We start from the raw sequence: 21286 nt of genomic DNA on the forward strand, positions 1-21286 counted from the left end.
GCTGCTCTCAACACTCCTGCACATCGCTGTGTGTGTCGCCACCACGACACGAGTCCTTTCTACGCGCGCGGGTCCCATGTGCGCACGCTCGGCGTTCACAACTTGCTCGCTCGCTCGCCCCTCTCTCTAGCGCTCTTGGGTCCGCGAGCTTTGGGGGTAGAAATCAACAATTCGCGTAAAACACGGTCTGGTACAGTGCGAAACATTTGCTGCTCCGTTGTGCTGTTTGCTGTGGTGCCGTGCGGTGTCCCGGTGGTACTCTGCCGTGTTAGCCAAACTTTCAGATTAGTGACGGTCCGATGACGGGTTTGCTGGCGGGTTTCCCAGCACGTCCACCACCAACGGAGCCGGTGTCCCAGAAGTGGAGCCTGGTGGGCGAAAACAATGCCCATGCCCCCGTTTTGGGCCATAGCCTCTAACAGAGAGGGGGGAGCGCTAATGTAAGTCGTGTGTCGCTAATGGTCGCTGGGATGGGATCGCAGCCATTGCGAGCCATTTGTGTCCCGGTCCGGTGTCCCCATCAACCGCTGCCGCTGTCCTGTCCAGTCCAGCCGCGCTGCCAATGCGGGAACGAGGAGCTCTTGGCGTTCGCGGCAACACCGGTTGTAAATAAGCGCCGCGCCACTCCCTGGTCGCGCCATCTCTCCCTGTGAAAGTTTGCGCTCCATCCATTACTGCACGTCGCGCAGACTCCACCAAGTTTGTGAACACACAGTACGCCGCAGAAGGGGGGAAGCGGGGGCACACGGCGCGGCCTAGAGTCTAGCGGAGATGAGAGACCAGGTACCCGCTTCAGTTGCATAGTGAAGATGCCGCCCTATGCTGGCGTTCTGGTGCGCTCCAGTGTGTGTCGGCAGTGTCTAATGTACGGTTAGTGCTGGTGGACTCCTAGCAATGCTGGTGGGCTCCTGAAAGCCGGCTTTCGAGCCTAGCGAGTGACTGGAGTAACTGGAGTACAGTGGAGAAGGATTCCTAGGAGGGACTTCGCGGAGCTGGCCGCGTTTGTAAGAAGCTCGTCTAGACACACACCCGTTTCTTCGTCGGCTGGATCGGCACACCCGGCATCCCCAGGCCGGGACTCTCTGTTGTGCTCCTTGTCCCCCGGACACGGTTCCGGACGTAACGTTTTCCGGGCAACAGCTCCCAGCCGTACAGCGTGCGCGGCCCGTCACAATCAAAGCATTAACGCCGAGAATTACGCCCCAAGCCCGGCGCCGGACCTGGATTTTGGGGAGGCGAGGAGGGTGGGTTGGTCTGGCGGCTGGCGGGCAGGGCAGGGCAGGGCAGGGCAGGCCGAAGCCAAGTTTACTATCAAACTCATCGCACGGGCCACGGGCCCAAGGAACCATCCATCATCCAACGGAAGCCGGAGGGCGGTGGTGAGTATTTGTGATTATTTCGCCCTACAGTCGGCCCCGGAGCCTCCAACTCTTCGCTTTTGGACGACTTTCTTTCCAACTCCGTCTCGGCCACGCGGCGAGCTTTTTTGGCTGGTCCTTCGGCGTAACCGGCGTCCTCTGGGCTGCGGATAGCTAGACAGAGAGAGAGAGAGAGCGAGAAAACATGAGAGAGATCTAAAAATCGGGCGCGCCCGACTGTGTCCGGTGCCGCGGTGGTGGGTAAGGAAAAAGTGCGAAAAAGTGGCGCTCCATCGTTGGTGGTGGTGTGAGTGGCGTGGCGGGCTGGCGAACGATATCGATTTTCCGATGGGTTCTTCCGTTTTGAGTCCAGGGTGTGTTGTCGGGCTGTCAAAAAATGGAACTGGAAGTGTGTGTGTGTGTGTGTGTCTCGTGTGCGCGCCTCTAGCCCGCTCTAGCCCGCGCTAGACCGCTCTAGCCCGCTCTAGCTTCCGGCTCGCAGAATTCGCGTTCCTCCAGTACCGGTTCGTCCGAAGTATTCCCGGCCAACCCCGGGTTAACCCGCGAGCGAGCGAACGAGTGGGGAGCCTCGAGAGTAAGTTCCTAGCTTCTCGTAGAACGCGCGTGCGCGCGTGAGTGTGTATGTGTTTTGTCGTACTCCTGGCCGTGTAAGCGCTACTACTACGTCCCGGTTTTGCTCCTTGTGTACCTTGCGAACGCCGTTCCGGGGGAGCGGTTCTCGCCAGGAGGACTCTTCCTCTGCCTTGGGAACCGACCAGGATGCGACTTGTCTTGACTGTGTTTTGTTCGCATCGTCGTCCCCAACTCGCCACATCCCCCCCTGCGTTCGTCGAACGTTCGCCGGTTCAGACGTGGTGTGGGGTAGTAATTCGACTCCGAAGTCGATCGGAGGAGTCTGTTGTTCAATGGCCCCTGCAGTTGTCGTGCAGCTATGTGTCTGCGACCACATTTGTCCGTTCTTGAGTGTGTCCATGTCCATGGAATGTCCTTTGTTAGCCGGTGTCGGTCTCGGCATCCGAATAAGCATCTGCGTAGTCAGCGTCGTCCGACGTAACAAACTGTGCACCGGCCTCGGGTTCGGGTTGTGTGGAGTTGGCAAGATGGCGGAGAGGATGTCTCTCGTCTCGACCGGTGCCCGCGACTCCAGCGGAGAGCGGTACCAGTCCACAGGACTCGACACACACGCGCGGAACAAGCCATACACGGTTACGAAACGAAGTTCAGAATGAGCGAGGGCCGCCCAACTCAGATTCAAATCTCTGCCGTCTGGCCCCAAAAAAGGGCGGCCAGTTTGACAAAGGACAGCAACATTTTTTGCTTTGTACCTGTGCTGTTTCCCAAGAAATTTACCAGGTTTCCCAGGAAACATCTGGTGCGGGCAAACGAAACATTCACGTGGAACGGTATGCTTCGGCCGTTTACGGGGCTTCCAATCCCGGCTCGCAATGACTCGCACTCGCTGACTATGGAAAGGATCTGGAGCATTGGTTCGTGCATAGGATTACTACCACCTAAAAACAGATCATGAGACAATAGGATGTGTATATTTCCCTACCAAATTGGGGGTCCCAAAATGGTAGTCTTGTCATGTGACATCATCCTCGGGTCCTTGCTAATGCGTGCACTGTCTTGTTGTCTGTACTCCACAGCTTGCAGTCTGCGGTGTATCGGCGTTCTGCGTGCATCCTGTAATCGGTTCGCAGACACGGGCACAACGCGTATCTTCCATGACGTGTGAGCAGTCGATCGGTGGTCCTGACTGATCGAGTTACCAAATCGGCACCAGATCGCGTCCAACTTGGAGCAGTTTTCCAGCGTTCGCTTGTATCAAAAACTCGGCGACTTCCCTATGCCGGTAGCGCGTTTACAAGAAACGAGACTTTAAGGACTCTGGAACTCTTATATACTAGCATAATCAGAAAGCAATACTCGGCAGCAAGTGGTTACTTCACGTACGCTCCAGAAACAGTGAGACTCTCCAAAAATTCTCCGAATTTCTCCACATCACTGCGTGACAACACTTGGCCAGCAGCAGCAAGCAGGCAATAGCTACACGCCCCACAGACACATACACAGCGGGTCCGGACCGGGGGCCACATCCTAGTGAATATCTTTTCCGGAAGTTTTGCACAACCGCAACCGCCGATGGCGTAGACCATGGCGCACGGTAGCTCCGGTGCTAGTAAACTGTGTACGACCCGAGTGTTGCCACGGCCACAGCGATAGTCGTCCGCAACTCTGAATATCCTGAACTCTGAAAACTGAAGAACTAAAAGTCTGATCCACTATTAAAAATAAACGAAAAATAGCCATTTTACATGCGGAGCACTGACTGGGCGATACTGAGCAGTTCTTAGCTCTCTCTCGGGTAGCCTCACGATAGTAGTCGCTCGACAGCCCGAAACCGACTATTGGTAGCACCCGGAATTAGCACCCGGAGTTCGGGAAGGAGAACGTCAGAAGTGCACCGGAGTAAACTGTGGTCCAAGCTCGTAGATCCGCCGCATCGATGCAGATATAGGTAGCTAAACGCTCGTACATTCACCGCAAGCGCGAGGGTAGGTACCGTCGGTAGAACCTGTCTCTCAACTGCCCACATCCGACCACACATCCTACGGCTGCTAATCCGGCTCACTATAGTCCTCGCTGAGATCTGTGGGGGCTCTCCCACAACCGCGCACAGTTCCGGCGAAGGGTGTCACTACTACCAGGCCATCAAGCGATCGCCGCAGGCATGCAGCGACTACGACTCGCTACGAGTAGTATCTGGTCCAAGCGTCTACTGGCTGGACGCGGTTTTGGAACGCCACGCCACGGAAATGGAAACGCAGGCATGGGACAAAACACTTCGGGCGGAGTTTAGTTAAAAGCAAAAGCATTTTATGAGGCCTTTATCATCATCGCAGATCGCACACAACCGTTGACAGTTCGTTGACAATTCACATCACTTCGGCTCGAGCTGAACGGGCCTCGCCGCCTGAGCCTCTGAACTCTGAGACCTCAGGTTAATGTCTAGCGGCCGCCGGAAAGAAAAACCCGTTCGTTTAGTAGTAACTGCCACGAATTCAAATGCGCTCGACCGTTGGTGCCGTTACACGCACGGTTGCCGTCACGTGGCGTTACGTGAAGCGCAAATAGTGAAGAGAGAGATACGGGCCCGGCCAAGGTGTAGAAACAGTGATCACGCCGGACGTGCGTATTGTGGCGTGAGAAAAAGCGAGCCAGAGCGAGAAAAACACCGAGTGAGTGTGTGTCATCGTAGGGCCCCCATCTTCTCGGCGTGCAGTGTAGTGCGCGTGTGGTGCATCGTAGTAAGGAAGTGATCGAAGCGACACACTATCGATATATCCGTTTCCCGGAAAGTCATCGATCCCCGTTCAGTGTTGTCAGTGAACCAGTGTTCAGTGATCAGGGGGTCAGTGATTCAATTGGTGAACCAGTGGGCATCCATCAAACCCAGACCGCTCCAGGCCGGTCGGAAGATTCCGGCACCGCTGGGCCATCTATCAACGGTCTCGTCGACGGTCGGGTCAAGACCAGCGGAACCTAGTTCCGAGGCGAGGTCCAAGACGATTGGGCAGCTTCCCGCCAGCCACGAAGCGTGTAAGAAGGTGAGTAGAGTCCTTTAAAAATTAAATGCCTCCCCAATGGTTCAACATTTGTGCACATTCTCCTTAAATTCGGAGTATTATCGTCGAAAGAAGACACGCACCACACGCCCACCATGATGTCGCCATGCGTGAGTCACAGAATGGAATGGCTGGTGCGTTTGGTCATCAACATTAATAGCGAAATAGTACTTACTTCCTGGCGGGGCGGCCGACTATCTTGCTACCTATCCACGGTGTGATCGTTCGTGCCCTCTCTCTCTCTCTCTCTGTCTCTCGCTTTCTCTCTGTTGGAACCGCTTGGAATTCTTGAATATTTAGCTTGTCCAGCCTAGCCTTCCAGAGGTTCCAGAGGCGCAATGTAGTGTAGGTTTCGATGTACGGCATGTGCGCCCGAAGAAGACGCTGGCTGGCCGATCGGGCGGAGTGCGCACAACCTCCTGCATCCGCTTCCGCCGGAGCATATTCCAGTGGGTGGCGCACACCCAAATCACACATCGGCACCCGGAACCCGGTTTGGTGCGGCTGAAAAAATTGATGCCAAAAGTTGCGTCGCGTCTATAAGTGAGCTATCTTCTTCCAAAAGTGTTGTAGTTTTTACTCCACTTTTGACTGCGAATGTTTTCCGAATATATCATAACGGTTTTTCTGCACTACTGTGGGCACATGCACATGCGCGCATATGTGCACCGGAAGGGTGACATTGAAAAATAGCATAAAAGAACGGGAGCTCGGGGACGCAAATAGCAGTCAACCGCTGGATTTTCCTATTTCCAGTGAGCCTCGTGGAAGTCTGTCCGTGACTGCCCCATGCTCCCATGTGTTGAGATGTGACCGCGATGCAACCGCGCATACTGCAGCGCCGGGCATGCCCGGGACCAGGGACCAGGGACCGGAGACCGGGACCGGGAACGCAATTGCGAAACAACGTGTTTGGCATTTTTAGGTCTATATTTAGCGCGAAACAAAGCGAGAAACTACACGCCAAGAAGCCAACGCCAACGTGTCTAAGCCACTTTCTTCATGCGTGCATCTCGGGAGTGGCGTTCACGGGCGAATCCAAAAACGGGCCAGCCTTTTCTTGGCTGGCTGGCTGTGTGTGTTGACTTTGCGCGCCAATTAAAATAAGATCAACTCAAGCCGCGCTCGGGTCGGTTCAGGTCCAGATAGGACCTGAAGGCCAGCCCAGGCCTACGAAAAGGCCAGGCCCAGGTGCGAATGGCGGTATCGTGTACCGGCTACCGAGTGACACGGACACGAAGGGTCCTAACCGAAGGATCAGCTGTCTGCTCTGTCCGGACTTCGGCCTCCAGCTTTTGTAGCGTCCTGCGTAAAATGCGCGCGCGCATAAGGAGGGACAGGCAAGGCACAGGCGCTGCAGGATCCGCTTCCCTTCCCTTCACCGTGTGGGTAAAGGGCGCAACCTGCGTACGGTAAACGGTGTGAGACCCTCGGCAGCCATCAGCTGCTGCTGCTGCTGCTGCTGTTGCTGGTCAAAGGTGTTTTTATCCCGACAGCCGGCCCGACTCAGTCAGAGAACACACACACACACACCAGTACAGCAGACGGGCCCTCGTCTTCCTCGTCTTGGCTCGCTCGTTTGGAAAGGACGGCGCGCGCGCGGGCACCGTCGTCAATCTTGCGGAGGAAGAAGGACTCTGCCATCTGCCCGGCCCAAAGGGCACAAAGTGGGCTCAAACTGTAACACCGTATACTGCGTGTGTGTGTGTGTGTGTATCGCCACGGTTTCTTCCTGAAGAAAAACCTGGTTGGCGCCAATTTAGCCGGGGGGTGGGGGGGGACCGGCTCGATTTGGCTGATTCCCGTGTGTGGCCGGAAGCCGGCTTATCTTAAGGGATTAAGAGATTGTACGGTTTTCTTATCGTACCTCGCGCATTATTCTTCGCAGCTCTCGCACCGAGGTTCGTTGCTTCACTCTACCTGCAGTCTCTTTTCCTACACTATCACGATCACATCACGATCACAGTCCTCGCCACACACACACGCACACACACTTGTCTCGATGCCTTAGTCCGATGCCGACGAGTTAAAACCCATCCTATCCATACACTCGGAGCGGGGGGGGGGGGGGGGGGTGCGCCTTGGCTAGTTCCTTTCGCTTAGCGGCACAGAGAGAGCGAGAGAGAGATGCTGTTGGCTCTCTCTCTCTCTGTCTAGCGAGGAGCGTCTCCAGATGAGATGTCCGACACGCCGCAGTCTCTCTCTCTCAGCGAATACGTAACTTTTCCATTTTTTGCAACCGTTTTGCGTATTCGCATCGCACTCGCAATGAGATGAGATGCGCTGAGATGAAAATGTAGTCTTGCCACCGCTCATTCAAGGGTTAAATTCATGCTGCTGCTGCTGCTGCTGCTGCCGCCCTATAGAGTTAGTTCGCTCAACTCAACCGTTACACTACCGGCGGTGGCTGGTGGTGGATCGGGCAGTGTGGGGGGGAATGGATGGATTGAAACTAGTGTGTCCTATTTCAACGGCGAACAGCCAGGCGAACCGCGACGGACCGGCACAGCGCGCGCGCGCGCGAAAGAGCGCAAAAAAGGAGCGCAACAAAGAATGAACCCATCATCATCATCATCATCCGGGCAACGCCGTTTCGTTTGCACCACCTTTGCTTCGGTGGACGGAAATGGAAAGACGGAAGGAGCGCGAGCGAGAGACAGGATGCGTGGTCTCTCTTGGTAAGCCACAGGTAAGGCCTTGCGACGCGCGCGCACACCGCACCGCAACGATCATCCATTCAGCATCCTGTGAGTGAGACGGCACGAAAAGCACGTGTTTCGCGCCGCCATGTGCGCCGCGTCCGACACACACCGGCCGCCGCCGCCCCACCACCGCACCGTTTCCGACGAACTATAGAGAGCTATAGAGCTCAGCTTCACACACCACGTGAAGATCACCACTAGGTTGTTCATTATATTCGGAGCCTCGATATCAAGGAGCGGTGCTACGAGCCTGGTTTTTTTTGCTTTATTGGTACACACTTCAACGAACGAACGTATGCGAAGTTTCATTTCAATTGGTCACTTACTTTGCTTTTTTTTTACAAACCATGTAGTACCGACATGCCACAGTATTTTTTCAATGGAAAAAATCAAATATCGTGCAGAGATTTAATTTTTTTTTTCCTTTATGTTTAAAAGCAAAGGAAAATTTATGGACGAATGTTGAACGTGTATTAGGCGGTTAAAATGAGGGTTTCTGAGTTTAAATGTGGTCGTAGTAGCGACTTCAAGACGATCTGTGACAAAAACGTCAAAAAACAGACACATCACCTCAAATCGTAAAAAAAATACTGGATGTCGTATTGGAAAATCGTCGAATCACTGAGTGAGATTTAGTATAAGGCCTAGCCATCTCATTGAGCAGTACAACCAACAGTTTGGCTGCAAGGTTTCGGTTCCTAAACGCTGTTTGCAAAATGGGTGCCGCATTCACTAAAAATGGAACAATGCACCAGGTCACAAGAGCATTTTTAAAATGGCGAAAATCCATGAATTAAAGTTAGAATTGTTGGAGTCATCCACCCTATTCACCAGATTTGGCCCCCAGTGACTTCCAACTGTTTTCAAACATAAGAAAATCGTGTGCGGAAAGTGTTTTTCGATACTAAATAGCTTGTAAACAAAAAATTAAGTGACCGATTGAAATGAAACTTCACATACGTTCATATGAAGCGTATACCAATATGACAACAACAACAATCAGGCTCGTAGCACCGCTCCTTGATATCGAGGCTCCGAATATAATGAACAACCTAGTAGAACGGAAGGATCGCAACCACGAGAGAGAGAGAGAGAGAGAGAGAGAGAGAGAGAGAGAGAGCGAGAGAGAGAGCGAGAGAGAGAGTCGCTCGCGCCGCGCGTGTGTATGAGTCCTTCGGTATACCGGAATGCCTGCGTTTGTGCGAAAACGCGCACATGTATAGGGCGATCGACCCGCGCGGATCATCATCACCGGCGCGCACACCAGCTGTGCGGAACGCATTCTCTGTGCCCCGGTAAAGGGCGCGCTCGGTCGAGAGAGAGGGGATAGTGTCGGAATGGTGGTGGTGGCCAGAACGCGCCGGCTGCTGCTGCTGCTGCTGCAGGCTTCGGGAGCGCCCATTTCATTTGCACAATTTCGGCTCAACCGCGCCGGGGTCGTCCTCAGTCGTCGTCTCGCCGCGCTCAATGCGCTGCTGCGTGCCGTGCCGTGCCGTGCCGTGTGTCTCTGGTCTTCGTCGTGCGAGCGATCACTTCGCCGTTCTTACCCGTTTGGTGCGTCACAGTCACAAAACACCGGTGCCAGTCCGGGTGTGTGCGCGCGTGTGTTTTTGGTTTCTGCAGAACCCCCGGCCGACCGACCGGCCAGGCGACGAGCGCTAGGCATGGCGGCGTACTATGTGGTGTGTACCGTTCCAACGTCCGACACTTCTGGTCGCACGAAACTCGGCGTCAGATCCATCCGAAAGGTGCAGTAACAGCCCGCGCACTGTTTTGCACTGGAACTTACGTCTCAGCAACTCGATCAAACTGTCGGCCTCCTCGAAAAACCCCGGTAGGAGCGAGCACAGGAGCAAAAGCAAACGGCAATCAAAAAAAAAACGGGGGGCAGAGAGATTATACGCAACAGAAGCGGTGGTGTGTGTGTGGGGGGGAGGGGGGGGGGTCGGGTAAGTAAACCCGGTACCGGGTGCATAATAGAGTTGCGCGCGAAACGACAGACAAGACGTTGAACCACGCGCGTCCCCGCCGGGAAGCGTTTTTGCCGGCTTTTTTTTTTGTGGTGTTTCCTGGCGCTGTTTTCTGTGTCGCGTTCGTTCTAGAAACTTGGAGCTTGGGATCGGATCGAAATATATGCACCACACTTCGCCGCCGCCGCCGCCACCGCCGCCGAACAGAGGCGACAAAGAAATTACCGTGTGTGTGTGTGTGCTGCTAATAAGAGAGTGTGTGTGCATGTGTGGACTGCAAAATGGACTGCTCTCTCGGCACACACACACACACACACACAGTGGTCGCAAACCACGGAAACGGATGGATGAACGAATTGTGGCAAGTCCTGCTGCTGCTGCTGCTGCTATCCCACCTGAGGACACGAGGCGATGCAGTCGCCGTTGGGCCGTTCTGTTCCACAGACTCCGCGCGGGGACACTAGGGGTGCACAATTCTAAACTGGCAGGACCACCCCGCCGTACAACGGACTAATGTAGTCGTCCTCGTGTACTGTACCAAATTTACTCAGCTGATCAGCAAGGATCAGCCACGTTGTTCGGCGAAGACGTGGATGTAAAAATGCTCCTCGAAGACCCCGGAGAGCCCGCCTATAGACTTGACCGCAATTTTGTATCTCTGTTTCGCACCGGGGGCACCGGTCCCCACTCTGCCTAAACTGCAGAAGACGAGGTGCTTTCTTTAGTTAAAAAAAAGGATCAATTGGGTTTTGGGAAACGAATGATCCTCACAGCCTGGTGCACGTGGCCGGCTATGTAATTCTCGTAGATAAGTTCTTCCGTGCCGAAAATTAGCTCTCGGTTATCGTATTCAATCGTGTTCAAATCATGTCTAATCCGTTAAGAATCAAAATATTTGGGGGGGCTTATGATTAATGGCAGATTTGTCTCGATTTTACTTTGTCTGGACAACAACTGTTGTGGCTTTGCATTACAATGATAGGTTCAATAATGATTCCTCCGTTCACCGAATGCTGGAACGTGTTTTGCAATCCATGGATTGAGTGTAATTATATAATCGCAATTTTAAGTGCCGATGCGATTAGGCGTAGAACAGGCTGCGTACGAGAATGAAGCGCAATAAGTACATGCATCTACCAAGGACATACGCGTGAATTAAAGTGCAATAATTGACTGCCTCTAATAGCCTCTAATCCTTTGTCATAACTGTAAACGGTGCAAAGAGCAGAAAGTGCTGCGGTCTTAGAAGACATATCGAGTCGGATTAACAAAATGAGCATCACAACGAAGACACCTCACCCAGGTGTGTTGTACACGCGTTGTCATTTTGAGCAGCGTTTTTTTTTTTTCATTTAGAGTTGGACATTGACAACTATCGCCATGCAGTTGTGTTCGTGGTGGCGGCGAATGTTGTCGTTTGTTTATGCTGTTATTTGTTATTCAACGAATCTGGTATCGCCGGCGCGCTGGAACCGCGCGGAACCGAGCTGTTCCTCTCCACTGTAGGGCAGTAGGTTTACTGCCTATTCAGCATCATTCGACCAAACATAACGAATGAACGAAAAGAAATACCCGAACATATTTGGCTATGCGAAAGACCGGCCGGCGGTACCGGATTCCACCGCATATTTTTTCAAATACTATTTCCCAGTGATCCCGTCACGCCTAGAACATTTGTCTACGTCGAATCGATTCGTTGGCTCATATGTTAAATATGAACTAAACATTTGAGTTAATGAATAAATCGATAAAGAAGTAAATAAAGGGGTTTCTATAACTTTTCGATTTCGTTGGTTTCCATGACACTAATCTTTTTAATTTAAAAAATAAAGCGGGCCTGGTGACCAAATTAACTTGCTTCGTGCTCTTCCTTCTCGTTTCGCAGGATAGCAAACAATTAGCGACAAATTAAGGACGGCGAAACGTTATCGAAACGCGATAGGAAGGGAAGCCAGCAGGATATCAACCAGTCGCCAGTGGGTGACCAGAAACGATCAGCGCGGCAGGAAAGAGTCCCTTGACTCTCGAGGCGAAGATATGGACGAATTTTCGCTCACATTCGACGACAACCGGCAGGCGTTGGCGGTAGCGACGGCCGGAACAACGTTGGCCCAACTGTCGTCCCATTTCGATGATCTGCACCTCAACCAGAGCGATGCCGCGACAGCTACTCTGTTGAGTGGTCTGGTCGGTGGTAGCAGTCTCCATGGGCACCACCACCATCATGGGCTAGGGTCGCTCGGGAGCGGCGGTACGACGGGGGCACCTGCGCCCCTCATCGATCGGCATCATCTGAGTAGCGTGCTCGCGACCAGTGGCGGAGTATTCGGTAGCGCCAGTGGCGGCAGCGGTGGAGGTGCTAGTGTGAGCAGCGATGGCGGTAGCAGCAATGTCCAAACGAATGCTCCTAATGCGATGGACACGTTCGTGGCCATGATGGCCAGCAGCTTATCGGGGGTAGCGACGACGGTGGGGAGCTCGGCGGCGGGAGTGGCCACCATCACGACGACCAACAGCGCAGTAAGCAGCGGTAAGCTGGAGGAGCGACCGGTCAAGTACAAGTCGCACACGGAGTGCGTACCGGTACCGTCTTCCGAGCATGTGGCCGAGATTGTCGGCCGCCAGGGATGTAAAATAAAGGCGCTGCGCGCAAAAACCAACACGTTCATCAAGACGCCGATCCGCGGCGAGGAGCCGATCTTCGTCATTACTGGCACGAAGGAGGACGTGACGCGGGCAAAGCAGGAAATCCTGTCCGCGGCCGACCACTTCAGCACACTGCGCTCTTCGAAGAAGCAGGCGATAGCGCTGTTGGCCGAGAGCCGCAACATGCTCGGCTACAGTATGCCGGACGAGATTACGATCCAGATACGGGTACCGCAGAAGGTGGTCGGTCTGGTGGTCGGACCGAAGGGGGCCACCATTAAGAACATTCAGCTGAAGACAAACACCTACATCATCACGCCGAAGCGAAACCAGGAGTCCGTCTTCGAGATCACGGGCCTGCCAACGAATGTGCACATTGCCCGTCAGTTGATCGAAGAGCACATCGCCACGCGGGCCGGTGCCACGACAACCACCGGTGGCGTGGGCAACGGAGGCGGTGGCGGTGGTGGTGGCGGCGGAGGAAGCGGCAACAGTACCGGTAGCAGTAGCAGTAGCAGCAGCAGCAGTAGTAGCAGCAGCAGTAGCACCACCAGCAGCTCCAGCGGATCGTCGCCATCGTCCGGTCTGGGCAGTTCGGGTTCGAGCATTGGCAGCAATGGTGCCGGGGTAGGTGGCACGAGCCTCGGTGGTTGTCTATCGTCGGCCGACGTGAACGGTAATACGGCTTCACTGATCAACGGATTGCTAGGTGTAAGTGGAGGAACCGATAGTGGAGTTAATGCAGGCAACGTCGGCGCTGGTGTCGGCGGATTGCTGAACGGAAACCACCATCACCACCATCACCATCACCATCATCACCACCAGCAACAGCAGCCCCATCAGCATCACCACTCGCACCATCAGCATCATCAGCAGCAGCAGCAGCAGCAGCAGCAGCAGCAGCAGCAGCAGAGACAGCAGCAGCAGCAAGCAGCCTTGCTTAACACAGACTTGGCGGTGGGGAATGCGTCCGGGCTGTTCCTCGGCAGTCTGGCTGGCGGTGGCGTTGACGGCGAACACGAGTACGACGGCAACCAGTTCATCATCGACAACCTGCTCGAATACTTCAACAGCACGTCCGGCTCGTCGACGTATGACTCGCCGGCGGCCATGGCCACGGCGGTATCCTCCACAGACAACATGCCTGATTTCCGCGGCATCTGGGAGAATTTTAGCGAAAGCCAGACGTCGGGCGCAACCACCGACACGGACAACTCGTCTCTTGTCTGGACGCTGCCCTCGTCGTCACGCAATTCGGTGTCGTACAGTCCCGATGATTTCATCTTTCAGCGATAGATTTTGCTAGTGAAGTGATGTGGTGTACCTCGAGTCGAGGAGCAGTCGTCCCCGTCACGTCGCACCGTTTTCTCAGAAGGCAGCACTCGTTCGAATGTTTTCGAATGTTCGAATGTTCGAAAGGGACAAGAAAGGGGTGAGAATAATTTATACAAACATAAAAAACCAAAAAAGATGCGACAAAAATGGTTATGCACCTGATAAACTGAGATGGTGCACTCTGAGCAGCAGCACGTAAAGTACTGATAATCGATTAAAATGTAGGTTATGAGGAGTGAAGATATTTTATATAGCTTGCAGTCCATATGGGAGTGTTAGACGATATTTTTACACATTTGTTAGCTTCATTTTTAATTTGTTTTTGGTTATTATTTGAACAGAGTCTTCGATTTTATTTGTTTTGTTCGCTTACAACCACCACCAGCACCCAAAATTCGGAAGCTTTGTTCAGTTACGAGAAATGGGAGGTAGTACCTATTGCGCGAGGACCAACATATTCGGTGTAATGCTGGATCATTCTTATGTCAGTCCACATCTGCGAAGTGTGTAAGTGCGATGAAGAACGTCACGCAGTAAGCAACAGAAATTAACATTGTCGACGGCCAAGACCGCTCTGCGGTTGTAGTTGCCGGATAAGACGAAGAATCACGGCAGAGGTCCAAAGAAGAATGTAGTACGATGCACGGTGGCGTAACAACATGTTGCTACTTACTTGCTTAGGTTTAGGGAAGACGAATCGATACACTACCTGTAAATATTCCTGCATAAAGCAGAAGGAATTGGAACATGTTTTTTATTGTCATTATATTTTAATTAATTTGTCATTTTATTATCATCTTTTTCAACTACGATATTCTATCAACATGTTTGTGCAAAATTTATTTTACAGTAGACTGCATATGCTTAACTAGATGAATACAGCATAAGCTTAAAGTTAGATTAGATGATTACCACTTGTTTAGATAGTTTTACTATTTTTGAAAGATTTTTTTTAACAGTTTAAAACGAAGGAGTCGTTAAATTGTCAATATTTTTCATATTGCTCGTCTACTAACCTACTAAGACTAACCATGTCCGACGAGGCGTAACTTTGGTGTTCGGATGAGAACATGGGTGCGAGGTGCGAGGTGCACTTTTATTTGATACTGTCAACAAGTTTGGTTTAAACCGTTTTGTTTTCAGTCAGTTCGTTAACGTCAAGAAAAGTAAGTAAAGTGTTATAGAAATGTGCGTAGAACAGCAGGTTTCAACTCATCTTTCGTTAAGCCATTTTCCGTTTTCCATTAGGTTGAACTTGTTTATCAGTGGCGTGCCATTGTGTGAATCAGAAGTCGTTTCATAAGTGTTGGGCACGATTTCGTAGATGATGCTCCGCTGCACGGTGACGAAAAGGGGTAAAGAAAAACGACCAACATCAGTGGTTCGAAACGAACCCATTCACATCACATTATTAGCTCCGTGCAAAACACAACAGTCATGGGAATTAGTCATGCGAAGAATCAACATATGTAGTCACAAATAAACAAAACGAGAGCAATAAAAGAAGGATGTCGATGAAGTAAAAGAAATATGAAGAACAGTAATAATGGCGATCGATGCAGGAAGAAAGGGGAAAGAAAATCGATCAAAAAACGAAGTAGAACTAAACTGAAGCAGTGGCAGCAAACTAAAACGCATAGTAATTAAAATTCATATGCATTTGCGCAAAAAACCGCACTTTTTTACGTAGGATCAGTCGTCTGATGTCACGATCGTCGTACAGGTTACCGCGAGCAAAGCAAAAACAGACGAACGAATTGAAAACAAATATTTAAATTTAATTGTAAATGCACCTATGCATAGAGTTTGTATGAGTGTGTATATTAATATATACATATACTATATATTTATATTATTATACTTCAATATAACACAGCGTCGGTTGACGTTTTGATAGATATTCGGCAGTAAAAAAGAAGAAAAGAGATAATAAATATCAAATATGTATAAGAAATAATAAAAGCAATCTAACTTAGAATGAAAAACAAAATCCAAATTCGAAATCGTGGCAATAGAAATCAAAATGGTTAGCAAATCGTTCGTACGGCAACGAATTTGAATTCTATTTATCAATGCTGCGCGTCAAACGGTGAACTACCGATGGGTGGCAAATCAAGTACTTGTAGAAACACATGCAACATTAAAACAGCGGTAATTATTCGTAATACAGGGCTATCGGTAACTATCAAGGTCGTGTATTATCCAAATAAGCCCTGTCGGATGTGTATTGCATTAAAATGTTCTAAAACCCAAAAATCGTTTTGTTTGGTTAACCTACTAGCTACTGAAGCACAAGCATGATTGACGGAGGAGATTGGATGATTTTATCTTACTAATAAAGTAAAACATAAATGGTACACTTCAAAAAGGAACGATGAAGCTTAGGAAGTAGAAAAAGAAATTGTAAAAGAAATAAATAGAAAGTGTGTGAGAGAGAGAGAGAGAGAGAGAGAGAGAGAGAGAGAGAGGGGTAGAGAGAGAAGAAGAAAGAGGAAGAGACAGAGAGAGAGAGAGAATGAGCGGGCGAGAAAGTAGGGTGATATTTGATACTTTTTCAAGAAGTTTTCTTTTAAAAGCAAGGCGGCGTTTGATTGACTTTTTATTTATAGTTTATTTTAACCGATTAATATTTATGCAAGAATGGCTGGTGAAATCGACACGGAACGAGGAGGTTTGCAAAGATGACCAAAATGATAATTGAACTGAACGTTGGCTTTTTAACAATAAATTATCGTAACAGCGCCGAGACGGCAAACATCCAGCAAACATTTGTTCGCTATTGTAACAACCACATTACATAACGATACAAACACATTAAACATGAATTGAAAAGAGTGAAATTATTATTATAGTAAACGAATATATTATATCAAATTGGTTATATTTATTATACTATTTATTTATTGGAAGTTTCAACATTTGATTATTTAACTATCCCTCAGCGGCTCTTGAAGTTTTACCGATCCCGTTACGTGGGATTTTTAAATAACCAATTCTGAAAACTCCTGGGATGTACAATAATATATATACATATTAGGTCTATCGGAAAGTGTTTTTAAATTAGGGACAAAGCTCATTTGAAGATGTATGAATGGCAATTGAACAGTTTGAATTATGCCAACAGGGAGGACATTATCTATGTTACTATGCGATAATGCCAGGTGCCAATGTGTTTTTTTTATAATTATCTAAAAGTCTTAGACCGTGGCCGGGAATTAATTTTTATTAATATTATTAACGATTAATGCAATAAAATCCGAAATAGGTCCAATACGCACTGTTGTAAATGTTTGCCTCTAGGGGCAATACGTTTTACAAAAAAAAAGGATTTTAAATGATGCATCGCACCACACAACAAAATCACAAAAATTGCAGAATGAATTATATTCAGTCTGTAAACATGACTTGTTCACTCCAAAGGACTACAATTCGGTAAACCTATTAAGCTGAGCAGTACTTTCTGGCAGACCTAATATAATAAAATATTTTCTTTTATTCTAGGCGAAAGGAAAGAATAAACAAATCACGAACATTTAAGACGAGAAAATAGAGCTGGCGTATTGCTATATTTGAGTAATGAATATTTAGATATACATAAATATTATACGGATATGATGAATGGTGAAATATTAAACTGAGGTAGCGATGTGTTAGACCGATTATACAGAAGTGGATGGACAAGCCCAAAAGATTGTCTAGTGGGTGAAATTAGAGCAAAAATACGGATTATACCTTTCAATGAGGTTATTAAATGCACATCTTTCAGCATTATCAATAAATGAAATAATAGTCGTGTAGAAAATGAGGAGTCTGAAATGGGATAAAGAGTGACAGTCTCTGAGAAATCGGAACACAAAATATTTATTTTTATAGAAATGACCGCAACTTGTCCCAGGCAAAATTAACAATAATAATAGGGGAAAATTTGAGAAGTTCTTCAGAATATCGTAATTCAGAACAGAATGCAACAAATAGGAGATAAAAACTAGACGAAATGTTCGCAATGAACCGAAAGAAGGAGATGGTGGAAAAGAAAGTGAAAGGAACCCAGTAGAGATAAAATTTCACCGAGTTTATTAACGAGATTTCAAGCGACATAAAATCACAACTAAAAACGATTTACAGCCATTCATATAAATATTATATGACATATTTTTTCTTGTTACTTGTTCGTTCCCTTGCTCTTATGAATTGGTTAGACATGGCTACATGAAGTGCATTACACGTTTATCTATTGGTTTTATAAATATAAAGCATAACTTACTGAACATACTGTGGGAGAGTGATTTACTGCAAATCAACGTAGACTACAATAAACACATATGAAAAAAAAATAAAATAAAATGAAGAGAAACCTTAAACTAAGTCTATTGATAGAAGAGATGAGATTTACTCATACTGCTTAAGAGAAAAAGAGAGTGAGAGACACTGAAGCATTTTAAAATAACGTTTTTGTTTTAGTTCAGGTGTTAATTCTACTTTAGCCTCCAATGTTTCTATACTTTTATGTTTAATTGGATTTTTGTCTAATAAAAACCTAATGTAAAGCCCAAACCTAATGTTCCCGTTTACGTTGAGTGTGATTTTGTAGGACAAGAAGAGATCATTAAGCAAGTGAATAATATCGATAGCAACATATAAAGCGAAAGTGTAAAAAAATAAAAATTATATACAACAAAAGTTCTCATTGCCCATCAACTCGTGATTCGGTGTCGATACGTTAATCTAAATCTTGTTTCGCGTAAAATTAGTTTGCATCAATGCGTAGGGACTTTCGGTGAATTTAATCAAGAGGTAGAGAACGGCTGATTATATTATGACCCAAGCATGCAAAAAATTTGTTATTTCTGTGTATATGTTCTGTGTTTTTGTGGCGTGTTTATATGGAGTTTATAGCTGCATCCTAATTTAAACAGGAAATCGTTTATTTCCGCTCTACTATTAACAAGCAACCTTAGCTCTATGTATAGGTATTGGATATGCACTATCCATCTATTATATAAAACATTGAAGTATGATATACTATATTTTTGAATACCGATGAAAAAATTATGGAGATACTTGTATGCCCGATCAGAACATTGTAAGTGGAGTTAACATATTTCAACTAAGTTGTTGCTCATATACTTCCTCTCAGGTCGCAAAATGGAGAAGCATCAAAGTAATACATGTTTGTTTAGAGTGCTAGACTGAACCGTTGGGATATTCAAATTTCTCCACTGATGCTATTTCGCTTTTTATACAGATCCTAGATTTCAACAATGATATGTAATAACTGTGTTTGATTTATTTGTTACTGTCACTGATAGCGCAGGAATAACTAATGGAAGTGCTAGGTAACTAAATAACAATCAGAAAGCATACCATACTATTGACATATTTACTCCCATCACTCATTTTTCATTAGTTTGGGGAATCATTGTTGATTTTGTAACCAATAATTCATTAAAGATAAGTTTACTATTGATTTAAAAAGGAAAGGCTGACTTTATAAGTGAAAGTAAAACTGTTAATCGCAGTATTTTGTAAGTACGACACTTCGGAGCAAATAAACAATAACTATCGATAAATAGAGAAAAAGATCGTATTGTAAAGAAAAAAAAACTAAAACAGAACAGAAATCCATCGACACCAACCAAAGTTAGTTGTTTTCTTTTCGATCAAAGCATGCATCACTTGAAGAATCCTAGAAATGGTGGTTTTCGTTACTTATTTGTCGCAGGTGTGTTACCAGCCGGGTTGAACGTCGATCACTAAGCCAGCTACTAACGACTACTAATTGAAAAACACACAAGAAACATTTATTTAAAATTTGGGTGGGATGAACACTATACGAATAAACCAAAACTATTTCTATTTCCACCTATCATATTTTAAACACCCTCAAAGAATACAGAATGAGCATTATAAACTATAAAACGGATAGGATGGTAGCAGTAATAATTGAAATTTAAAGTATAGCCAAAGGTTTATCTAAAGAGGAGCGGTTAATAACATAAAGGATATTGGAATAGACATATTGGACACATAACGTGGGGTGCAAATGCTTTGCGGAATATGTACGTGAGCGCAAGCGGCGCCAGTCTTACTATGAAATTAGCCGTAATAATAAGAGCTCAATTTTATAAGAAATTTATACACCGACACATTAAAAAACGCAATCGCATATTTAAATAAAAATTAAAACCCGAAGTAATGCGATGAACCGAAAAATCCCTTTTACTTTTGCGAGTACTTCATTTGATTCGCAAACATATGGACATGGATTACCGAGGAAGAGTAAGGGTTTGTGTATTTATCTGTTATCGATAACCGATTTTCCGCTAGGACGGAGCTATTTTTAAAATCTGCTTTGTTGGTGGTCATTTAATCCGCTTCATTAAGCATCACTAGGACATCGTTGAGAACATTCAGAAAATCTAGTGACCTGATGTAAAGTGCTCGACTCTACTAAATCCTGGACTGAGAACATATCCAAAATTACGATTTCCTAGAACTTCTAGCTGCGGCTTCAGCACAAATCAGCATACCTCAGCTTCATTGAAAACGTGATCTCGCGCATATTATGAACTTCTTTTGGGTTAGTCTCAACATTCATTACCCTTCATATATATAAATAACTCTCAATTGAAGTAATAAAAAACTCTTGCAGTACGCACATGATGAACACACGTGTGTTCTGGATCGAGTGTTCCACACGATCGGGACACGGGTTCGGAATCGGCCAAAGTCCACGATCGGGGGAATGAACTGAGCGTTTCTGGCGGCAAGAAGCAAGTACGCCACAGAACGACAAAAGGCCCCAAAGGAAATATTTTAACGGAGTGGAATTTGTAAAACCTATTTGAGTTGAGCTTGAATAAACGTTTCATTCGCAACACGAATCATGAAGGAATGTTTGAAAAAACGTTTAGTTCATTTAAAAAATACAAAACGCCTTAAATTCCGATTTGAATATACAATTATGCACTGCTTTATTTGGCTTGTAGGTGGTTATCGCGTAACGCAACACGGATAATTTTGTCGTTGAATGTTGAATGCTTATAACCGCAACGGATAGGATAAACACTCCTGCTCAAAAGAAAGAAACCACCGCAAGATCTATTTAGTCTTGCAGTACGCTCCGTTCCAGACTAAAGTCGTAGTCGACCATAGTTTCGTATCCGGAAGTGCTGCGCCAAATGAAAGCCAGAACTTCGTTCAGTTGGATCCGTGTATCTTCGGGGTTCGTGTAAGGACAAAGCTCGGCTGCCAGGCGCATTGGAACGTCGTGCAGGACGTGTCCTATTTTTTCTTCATTATGTTGCCGAACGTTGACGGGACTTTTGGGACGCTCCGGTACTGCCGGGTATAGAGCACTGGAGTTGCTGCTTGCAGGTAGGGAGGCGCCAGGTCCACCACTCGGTTGCTCCGCACCAGGTCCGCCCTTCGGTGATCCACGCCGTTCAACAAAAATAAAATCCTCATCCTTGAGGACAACCGGAATTGGCCCAGGTATTGGTTCACTCGGCGTTTGCTCGGGACTTGGCTTCTTGCTCTTAAAAAAGGAAAACATTACTGTTATCCTACGCAGACTAGATTTTGTTGTTGATTGTTGATTGGTTGTTGTTGGACTGCTCTTAGAA

The 21286-nt window shown here is 47.7% G+C and overlaps 2 protein-coding genes across 2 annotated transcripts; one reads left to right on the plus strand and one right to left on the minus strand.

The window, feature by feature from the left end:
- The first annotated feature begins 11717 nt into the window (after window positions 1-11717).
- On the plus strand, window positions 11718-13622 carry LOC128270581 (AF4/FMR2 family member lilli-like). The gene has a single exon (XM_053007995.1). It carries the CDS (start codon window positions 11718-11720, stop codon window positions 13620-13622), a length of 1905 nt encoding a protein of 634 aa, XP_052863955.1.
- A 6996-nt stretch (window positions 13623-20618) lies between these two features.
- LOC128268977 (uncharacterized) lies at window positions 20619-21274 on the minus strand. The gene has a single exon (XM_053006303.1). It carries the CDS (start codon window positions 21214-21216, stop codon window positions 20767-20769), a length of 450 nt encoding a protein of 149 aa, XP_052862263.1. The 5' UTR covers window positions 21217-21274; the 3' UTR covers window positions 20619-20766.
- Window positions 21275-21286: the final 12 nt, after the last annotated feature.

The sequence above is a fragment of the Anopheles cruzii genome, chromosome X (genome assembly GCF_943734635.1).
Source record: "Anopheles cruzii chromosome X, idAnoCruzAS_RS32_06, whole genome shotgun sequence".
NCBI lineage: Eukaryota > Metazoa > Arthropoda > Insecta > Diptera > Culicidae > Anopheles > Anopheles cruzii.

Coding starts and splice junctions, on each gene's coding strand:
- LOC128270581 (XM_053007995.1), top strand. CDS start 11,718: ATGGACGAATTTTCGCTCACATTCGACGACAACCGGCAGGCGTTGGCG.
- LOC128268977 (XM_053006303.1), bottom strand. CDS start 21,216: ATGTTTTCCTTTTTTAAGAGCAAGAAGCCAAGTCCCGAGCAAACGCCG.